Source organism: Bubalus kerabau, chromosome 10 (assembly GCF_029407905.1).
Source record: "Bubalus kerabau isolate K-KA32 ecotype Philippines breed swamp buffalo chromosome 10, PCC_UOA_SB_1v2, whole genome shotgun sequence".
NCBI lineage: Eukaryota > Metazoa > Chordata > Mammalia > Artiodactyla > Bovidae > Bubalus > Bubalus kerabau.
Window position 1 is genome coordinate 15,273,716 of NC_073633.1, and position 9,856 is coordinate 15,283,571.

General features: G+C 40.7%; 1 protein-coding gene across 4 annotated transcripts; it reads right to left on the bottom strand.

Moving 5' to 3' along the window:
- Positions 1 to 214: 214 nt before the first annotated feature.
- MTX3 (metaxin 3) lies at positions 215 to 9,619 on the bottom strand. Of its 4 annotated transcripts, XM_055536677.1 has the most exons (10): positions 9,485 to 9,619; positions 8,896 to 8,965; positions 8,444 to 8,520; positions 7,173 to 7,265; positions 6,472 to 6,678; positions 6,164 to 6,240; positions 5,495 to 5,652; positions 4,867 to 4,963; positions 3,964 to 4,052; positions 215 to 556 (listed from the first exon to the last, which is right to left on the bottom strand). In XM_055536677.1, the coding sequence occupies exons 1-9, from the start codon at positions 9,563 to 9,565 to the stop codon at positions 3,986 to 3,988; spliced, it is 927 nt and encodes a 308-aa protein (XP_055392652.1). In that variant the 5' UTR covers positions 9,566 to 9,619; the 3' UTR covers positions 215 to 556; positions 3,964 to 3,985. The 4 variants fall into 4 exon arrangements, with proteins under 4 accessions (XP_055392652.1, XP_055392650.1, XP_055392649.1 ...); XM_055536675.1 differs by lacking the exon at positions 4,867 to 4,963 and having other exon boundaries at positions 6,472 to 6,654; XM_055536674.1 differs by lacking the exon at positions 4,867 to 4,963.
- Positions 9,620 to 9,856: the final 237 nt, after the last annotated feature.

Consider the following 9,856-nt stretch of genomic DNA (forward strand, 5'->3'; position numbering starts at 1 on the left):
TCTAAACAGAAGAGAAAAGGCCTTAGGCAAAGAGCCATATATTAAATATTCAGACTGGTCTAAGGATACTAAATTAATAAATTAACTTAAATAAATTAAGTGTGCACATTCAGAACAGAAGTGGAGCTTTGGGCTAGCAACATGTGAACCAAAGGCAAAAATCCGCCAAGGTTAAGGCTGGTTTTTATATACAGTACAATGTATTTTCTGCCCCCCCCCCCCCCCCCCCCAGTTCATTTAGCATTCACGCTGCTGTTATTTAAAGTGCAGTGCCAAGCTAAAACAGAAGCTTCCTAATGAAAAAAAATTGCTGTCATAGAAAGTTTCTTTTGTTTTAGAGTCTTCCTTCTACCTATTTTTAGCATTTTCTTTTTGCCCTTCACACACTTAGTGTAAGAGATTGCTGCAACAATTACATGACTCTGGACACAAAGCATGATGACTGTCAGGGTGATAGCCGGTGTAAGGAATTACTTTCTTCTTCTGCTGGAGTCAATTTAAGTGTTGGCAGTTTCCGAGGAGGAAGCTGAGGGCTTTGGCGAAGATTGTCATCCATCTGTGGAAAGTACAAAAGGTACATCTGACTAATAGCTGTGGTACCACGAATATGGACTGTGGCATCCCCACCTAAACTATAGCCTAGACGAGTACAGAACCTTATGTTTCTAGCACTGCTAGAGAAATCTCTTCTTGCAAATAATCTCTAAAGAATTCTAAACATCATACCTAAATACTGCCTGACATAGTACATGTATGGGGCTTCCCTTGTGGCTCAGCTGGGAAATAATCCGCCTGCAATGTGGGAGACCTGGGTTCGATCCCTGGGTTGGGAAGAGCCCTGGAGCAGGGAAAGGCTACCCACTTCAGTATTCTGGCCTGGAGAATTCCATGGACTCTATAGTCCATGGGGTTGCCAAGAGTCAGACACGACTGAGCGACTTTCACTTTCACTTAGTGTATGTATAAAAGCAGTATGGCTCATCCTGGATGGCTTCACAAAAGTACAGTAATGACACAAAATGAACAGTCTACCGAATGCAACCACAGTACAACTGGGTTTAAGAAACCTTCTCATATTAAGTGTAAAAGCAACATTTCTGTTAGACTACTTTCCACAGGTTACAAAGTATGTTCTCATTTGAGCTTCCCAAGACAATTATAAAGAAAAAAAGACAATCATTCTCTATTTTACAGATTAGCAAAAGGAAGCTCAGGAAGGTTCTCAGATTTCCATTAGCAAAGCTAGCATTAGAGCTGAAATGTGAACTCTGGTCTTATACTAATACTATTGTTCTTTCAACTATACCTCAATGTCTCAATAAAAATGACCTGTACTCCACTCAAAAAGATCACCTCTTTTAGGCTCTGAGTATTTAGACCAAGGAAGGCTAGGAAAAGAGACAGAAGGATAAATACTTGAGACCTCATCCAGAGGCACTGCAAACAATGGATCAGTTCTAAGTCTGCTCTACAGAAACAAAGTAACGTGGAGCACATTTAGAAAATGTCCAAGAGTTTTAGGAGTACATTAGCATCCCTGAAAACATCAGAATAGGGGTTATTTAGATCTGAGTCAGACCCTAGAAAGCTACCTTTAACCAGGGTACCCCAAAACCAGAGTGCAAGGTCTTGGTGTTAAGCTACTTCATAAAAGTCTTGAAAGCAGCTGCCATCGATGACCCAAAACCAACAGAATACAGCGTCTTATCACCTAGCTGGTAGACAGGCCTTTTTTTATTGTTTTAACATGTGTAGCGCAAAACTTGGAGAAGGAAATGGCAACCCACTCCAGTGTTCTTGCCTGGAGAATCCCAGGGACGGGGAAGCCTGGCGGGCTGCTGTCTATGGGGTCGCACAGAGTCGGACACGACTGAAGTGACTTAGCTTAGCTTAGATTAGCGCAAAACTCTCTCCTTTCAAGATGCTTTTATAAAGCACAGAGGAAATGTTTCAGCAGAGGTACATGGGGTTTATAATCAGAGGAAAAGAATAAAAGACTAACTCAGTTTTCCAATGGACAAGAGTATTCCCAGTGAACTATTTGAATCAGTTGTGTTGTCTTTTTTCCTTGCAAGAACTAAGTTCCTCAAACATAACTCTTTTTTTTTTTAAGCTCTAGATTTTCTGACTAAATGGTGAACAGTGGTAGTCAAGAGAATTTGTTGTTCTATTGTCTTGTAGCAAACAGTGATCTGTACTGAAGAGCAGATGGGAAGTGGGGTGGGGAGAGGTGCTGGCATAGGGCTAGGAGACTCTCATACAGTGATGATGCTACAGTGAACTCTACAGAAGTGGTGGCAGGGCCTCTTGGTTTCACTTTCTGCACATGTAGGTCTGAAATGAATTTGCCACAGATGGAAATGAAAACTATACTGGATAGTCTTCATCCTGCAGAAGAGTATCTACAACAGTCTGAATAATTTTTCCATTATCCACACTTAACTCTTGGTGTATTTCCTCTCATGAGATTTACTGCCTTGGGCTAAGAATTAAGACAAACTGGCTTTCACTCAGCTTACCCAAACTTTAACAAGAGGTACATAGGTAAGAAGTTAAGTGTTAGTCGCTCAGTTGTGTCTGATTCTTTGCAACCCTGTGGACTATATAGCCCATCAGGCTCCTCTGTTCATGGGATTCTCCAGGCAAGAATCCTGGAGTGGGTAGCCACTGTCTTCTCCAGGGGATCATGAAGTGAAGTGAAGTGAAAGGTGCTCAGTCGTGTCCGACTCTTTGCGACCCCATGGACTACACAGTCCATGGAATTCTCCAGGCCAGAATACTGGAGTGGGGAGCCCTTCCCTTCTCCAGGGGACCTTCCCAACAAAGGTCTCCCACGTTGTAGGTGGATTTTTTACCAGCTGAGCCACAAGGGAAACCCAAGAATATACCATAAAAAGAAATAAAATGGTCATTCCAGAGAGTGGCAGTTGTAAAACTGGCTATTACCACCAGTAGTAATGGATACATAATTTCATTCACGAGTTACATAGCTGACTACACAGCCCATGCTGGAATCCAATTACTAGGGTTCAGATTCTCTCTCTACTTCTTGCCAGCTGAATGACCTCAGGCAGATGATGTTACAAGCTACTTGAAGCTTCAGTTATCTCATCTGTAAAATGGGGATAACAGAGTACCTGCACACACAGGGTTGCTGTGAGAGTAAATGAGATAACTCATATACAGCTCATATGATACAGTGGCTGTTACTCAATCCCCCAAACCTCTAGCCAGTGTTATTAGGCCATAATGACCCCTTAGTTTGTGAAAGAATGAAGCATTATCCATTTGTATAAGAAAAAAGCAAGTTTATCAAACACTTGAGGAAAAAACTGTATAACTCTCTTTTTTCCACCTAGAATCACCCTTGAAATTTCCATTGTTGGTTCCCTCCCCTGCCCAATTCCTCAATATTTCTCTCAACAAATGCATAGTCCCTAAGTGGCAAACATCCACACTAGCCAAAAACTGTAAGCAACATTTAGAACAGAGGATAGGAAGGAGAAAAAAAATAAAAACACTTATGTGAAAGAAAGAAAAAGACACCATAGTGCTATTAGTAAGAAAGAATAAGCACAGGAGCTGACGATCAAGAAAACAACCCCGAGAGACGGAAAGGAGCAGACGAGCAAGCAAGAAGTGTTTTTCTGTTTCTTTCTCTCTCCCCCTCTTTTTTTTTTTTTTTTTTTAAAGCCAAAGTCTCCTAACTTGAAAAGCACTGCTAATTGTGTGGTAAAAGTAAACCCAATGCTATTATCAGATCTTTCCCCCAATCAGTCCATTACTGGCTTCAAAACACTGTATTTTGTACCGCTTTAGTAAATGTATAAACAACTTTATGAAAAAAATAAACTTAAAAAAATAAAGAAAAGGGTAAAGGTAATGCATAACCCAAGTTACAATACTAACTGCAGAAAGGAAAATGCTGAACTAGTACAAAATAACGACTGAAGTAAACTTGACCTTTTCAATCAAGTTGGATTCCTTATTTACAAGTTGTGTCAGTTTCTGTAGATTTGCATCTACCGTTTCTTGTCCAGCAGGAGAGATGCCTAAGAAGCCAGGACAGAAATCAGAAAGAGGAAATTTTGAAAGCCTTACAAGCTGTTTAGATTCAAAGAATATTGAGTCTATCCACCCCCTAAGTGCTCCATCCCCCACCCACCTCCCCAAAAAGGCAAAGTGAAAAACCATTCTCGGTTCAAAGGCAAACTTAAGACATACGGTAATACTCCAAAACCAAACCCTAAGCCAAAGGACTAAATGTGTCCTTAAGGAGACCCAGTTAGCCAAGCGTTAGGCAGACAGCCCGGTCTTTAATAAGAGCACAGCAGTCCTCATTGCCTTCTCAAATTTGACTTGTACCTTTTCCCCACCCATTTCAAATAGGCCTTTAGTTACAACTACTGCATTTGAAGAGCTTTCTAAGGGCCAAGCAAGTATCCACGCCTCCAAAGCACTTGAACGGACTTTAAAAAAATACAGTTTTCTGGGATCTATTCCAGGAGTGGATTCTATTCTAATTCAGTGAATCTGGTACAGGACTTAAGATTTTGTATTTGTTCTGTGGTCAGGTTTGCTAACCACTGCTCCCAAGTAACAAGGTTGAAAATTACTCAGTTTCATGACTTCCAAACTATTAACCCCTCCCTTGTTACATACAAGTGTATTATACACAAAACACATAACCCACTACATAAAAAAGTAAACTGTTCCTAAGTCAATGGTCCTTATGACTTGTTTCTTAAAAGGACAATTTCTGCCAACTCTGCCCACACAAACTTAGTGTCCCAGTCACTTAAGCACAAGGCCCCACGCTCCCGAAGAAGCAGCGCCTAAGTGACCGGTGCCCTCTATTTACTATACCTCCAGTCTGGTGTAATCAGTTTGCAAGTAGTGGAATCATGGGAGTGTACCTCACCAAAATCAATCTGCTGCTCATTTCTGTTCACGCAGGAAAATGCTAGAAGCAACATTTAAAGTAATTTCCCATTTGCATTAGGATAAAGGCTATCTTTCAGTAGGGACATAATAAATACCTGTGGTTAACTTTTAGAAGAAAATGACCCACTTCAAAGGGGCAATATTTAAAGAACAAGAAGGGAGAACTGTATAAAATCCAGAAGAACAGACTAAAGGCAAATAGATATTTCTCTATTGAAAGAAGAACTAACACATGGAGGAAAAAATAAAGTTGGAAAAAATGCCACTTTTTGAAGTTTTATAAACCAGGATTTTGGAGAAGGAAATGGCAACCCACTCCAGTGTTCTTGCCTGGAGAATCCCAGCGACAGAGGAGCCTGGTGGGCTGCCGATTATGGGGTCGCACAGAGTCGAACACAACTGAAGCGACTTAACAGCAGCAGCAGCAAACCAAGGTTTAAAGACAATATACACACGTTTTAAATAAGTAATGGATTTGGTGTATACCTCCTTAGGAGAATATGCAAATATTCTATGCAAACAAAGATTAGCTGAAGAAGAACCAACTTACCTCCAAGACTAACCCTAAAATAACTGTTTAGGATGTCATCACAAAAGCGACACAGGTTGGAGAGCTGCTTCAAATGTTCTTGTAACTGAACTTTAGGAAAACGTACTTTATAAAGAGGTGCGAGAAAACCAAACACATAGGCATCCAAAGTGGAAGGCCTGAAAATAAATTAAGGATTTTTAAAAAGCACGTAAGAAAATATTAATCTGGGATTATGCTAAAAACTTTTTCTCAAATACATTTATCAATTCTGCAGTATACAATATAGTCTTTTAAAAGGTTTATTACCCATTTGGGCTTATAAAAATGAAACAACTAGGGTTTTACTCATTAGCAGTTTTTTAAAATACTCTTATCCATTTTATTTAGAAGAAAATTTAAGTTGTAAATTAAAAGATTTACTCACAGGCATCATATAGAGAGAGACTAGAGACTGGGTGGGAACAGTCTTAAAAGTTTCAAAGTCACATATGCAACATATGAAGTCAATATTAGATTACCCCAACAGAAAGTTTCCTATAGTAAAAAAATCCACCAAGTATTTTTTTAAGTGGCAAACTCATTGGGGATGGGGTAAAAGGACCTGGCAAGGGAACTTGCTTTAAGTAACCGCTCGATGGATATATGCAAACAAAACATTAAAATGGTTTTATAAGGGAATGTACTCACATATCTCCAAAGAAAAACTGAGATGTTCCCAATCTGTTTGACAGAAGATTTAGGCACTCCTTCGCATCTCTGTATATCTAATAAGGATGAAATTACATCTCAAAAGTAGGAAAGATGCTCGAGAACTCCTTTTCAGGCTGGCATCAATAAGTATTGGGCAGGCCAAAAAGTTTGCTCAGGTTTTTCTGTACCATCTTATTGTACAGAAAAACCCGAACGAATTTTTTGACCAACCCAGTAGTTTCATCTCTGCTCTCTCTTGTCCCTCCTCCAGAGAGCCCTTGCTGTGAAGGTAATTCCAACCATACCTGAGCTTCTACTTCTCGAAGGTGGTAGAAGGGAGGCTCTCCCCTGGTTAGGAGAATCCTATTCAGTGCTCCTTTAGACATTCTTCCAGGCAGGATCAAACTCAAGGGAAAAGGCATTCGTGAAGCAAACCATGGCTTTGTCACAGTAAAGTAATTGTCACTCTCAACCCAGAATGTGTGAAGCTGCAAAAGGAGGGGGGAAAAACACTACAAGGATATTCTTTTATTAAAAGAAGATCATTCAGTAGATGTAAAACTTTTTCATAAATATCTCTGAGTGAAGTTAACTTCATACCCATTTTCCAGCTAGGATGATTCAAGGATAAATCAAGATTTTTAAACATGAGAGTTTTGTTTTGTTCTATCCCAAGCATCCAGAATAAGGCCTGGAACATACCAGGTGCTTAATGAATATTTTCTGAATGAGTTACAGTTGGCCCAAATCTATACATGCAGCAACAAACTCTGTCTTTCACAGAGAATTTTTATTTCCAAAATGACACTGTCATTCACTTTGTTGGTTCCTATACTAGTTGAATGTCTAACAGAATCAACCCAGTTTCACAGTTACGTGAAACAATCGAAAATAATACATAAATGAAATTTCCTCTCTTAAGCCTCTTCCGTTATTTTTCTTTTAAGCAGACTAAGTACCATTCTCAGTAAGTCACTAAAATACTATAATATTCACCAATGCTCACCACTGCAGGAAGAAGCTTCTCTTCAAGGAGAGCAATGTAAGCTAGCGTATCTGCCCCTTGTTTTGCTGAAAGTTCATAATCAGCATTGTATTTCTGTTAAAAAATATAAAACCCAAAACCTCATAAGTCAAGAACATCCCACAACAGTGAAGCTAAATAAACTAGGACTCCTATTCTTCAAAAATGGCAAACATATTAAAAGGGAAAAGAGAAATACAAATTCAGTAACAAATGCTACTTAATGCAAATAAAGTTCTGAGCATAGCGTCATGTACACAGTAAGGTCCATAAATGTTATATTTAATTTTTATTTTTAACTATTATTTCAATGATTGTTAATGACCTTAGTTTAGTGCACGGCATGTAGTACAAACTTAATATAAGCTATTATTATTTTTGTTAATTTATAACAAGGAAAAGTTCTAATTAGTTGTGTTCCCCATGAAAAGAGAAAACTTTCCCATTTAGAAAAGTTCTAAATTTTGTTGACATAGGACTTCCTTAACTATTGGCAAAACCCATGATAACTTTCACATTTATATAAATTGCTACATGTTTAAACATTTTAGATACATAAACCTTGGCATGTTCAGATATTTTGGATACATTATTTCATGAAACATTTAACTACAAGTATTAGTATCAGTATTAGTATCAGTTCAGTTCAGTCAGTTTAAGTAATTTTAAAAAATAGTTGCTAGTTGATAGGAACTCAGATCTCATACCAAGAACAAAATGTGTAGCAGTTATGGAACTAAATTTACAATCATATCAATAAGTGTAATAGTGAAGATAGCTAAATTGAATCTACTTATACCTAAACTTCAATAAAAGCCAAGCAAAGTGCATGATCATATAAGTTGACTGTAACTCACTATATGGCTTTCGAATCACAGTACAACTCAATTTAGAGCAGTGACTCTCAGATTTATGTTTTTTTTTTTTTTTTTTATCAAATCCTATGTATCTCCAAGGTGGTTAGGTGGTAAAGAATCTGCCTGCAATGCAGGAGACCCGGGGTTCGATCCCTGGGCAGGGAAGATCCTCTGGACAAGGGAATGGCAACCCACTCTGATATTCTTGCCTGGAGAATCCCCATGGACAGAGGAACCTGGTGGGCTACAGTCCATGGGGTCACAAAGAGTCGGACTCAACTGAAGCATTGCATGTATCTCCAAAAAGGAATTCTAAACAAGTATTTTTAATGTTTTTCTTTTTTTAAAGTAACATGCAGGGATGGAGAATCTACTTATTCAAAAAGGACCACCCACCTGTTTTCTTAAAAAGTTTAGTATTTTTGCTGGCTGAGAAATAGTATCGTCTTCAGTTGTCAAAACTGGTACATCTCCTATAAATCAAAAAACATTTTACACACAAGAAGGCATTTCGATATCCTTTGAAGAGATCCCAGTACCCTTAAAACTACACCAATCACATTTGGAGGAGGAAAAAAATGAGTAAGATATTTTAGGTTTTTGCAGTGTTACACACACACACACACACACACACACACAGAGTTTTGGAGAGCATTTCATTTCTCATAATTTCCACTTATTTGGCTTGTCCTTTGAAGTATTACTCAGAATGATCAAAACATAAGCAACATACAATCAAGGTCATGGTGAGAACTAAAACCCCAAGGTACTCCATGGCTACATGCCTTCTAGCTTTAAATGAGAGGGGGGAGGGGGCAGAAAGGAGCGTTTAAAAGTTTACAGTGTACCTCTTGAACCTCTCCAGTTGTTATCTATGACATTGACTTTCAGGGGTGCACCAGAAAATTTGGCGTAAGCCTGAAAGAGAGTTTGCAATAAAACATTTTAGACTGAGTACTAAAGGAAATCTGCAGAGCAGCTTGACTTCAAATCTGGGTCCCCCGAAAGGTAGACACATCTGACTCCGGGGCTGCATCCCTCCCCAGACTTCTAGCCACCGTTGCGCACGCCAGCTACCAGGGCTTTGGGGGTTTATTTCACCCCCACCCCAACATTCAGGGGATACAGAGCAGGGAGCGCGCGCCCCCTGCTTTGGGCTTTCATTCCACCGCCCAGACAGCTTTGCATGATTGAAAACACTCGGAGACAAGCGGTGAAGCCATGACTTCCCCGCCGTGGCTTCGGCGGGGACACAGGCTAGGCTGTAACTTCTCGGACGCGAGGGAGCCCAGATTGCTTCAGCAAGCAGCGTCCGGGCCGGCCCGGGCCGGTGCGCCGCGCGGGAACCACCTTTAGCCGCCGGGACCCGGCCAGCCAGCCTCGCGCCTCTGGCCCCGCCCCTCCTTGCCCGCGCCCGCGCCAGCGAGACGGCCTCACCATCACCACCAGGGAGTCGCTGTGCACCGACGGGAGCCCCCAGCCACCTCCCCAGCAACTGAGTTCCAAGGGGGCCGCCATCTTGCCGGGGCCGACCTTTGTTATCCCGGAAGTGCTTTTGCCACCTACTTTACGGCAGGTGGAATCACGGGGGCGGGGCGAGGAGAGAAGAGATCTCTGGGGACCGGGAGAGATGCGAGAAGGACCCCTGGAGGGATTAATCGCATGCTTAGAATCGGCTTGGCCCAGGGGTTGAGAGTCCTGGGCAGTAAGTCAGATAGCCTGCTAGTAGTAAGTCCCCAGATACTTATTGCATGCCTAATGTGTCCCATGGAGAAGGAAGTGGCAACCCACTCCAGTATTCTTGCCTGG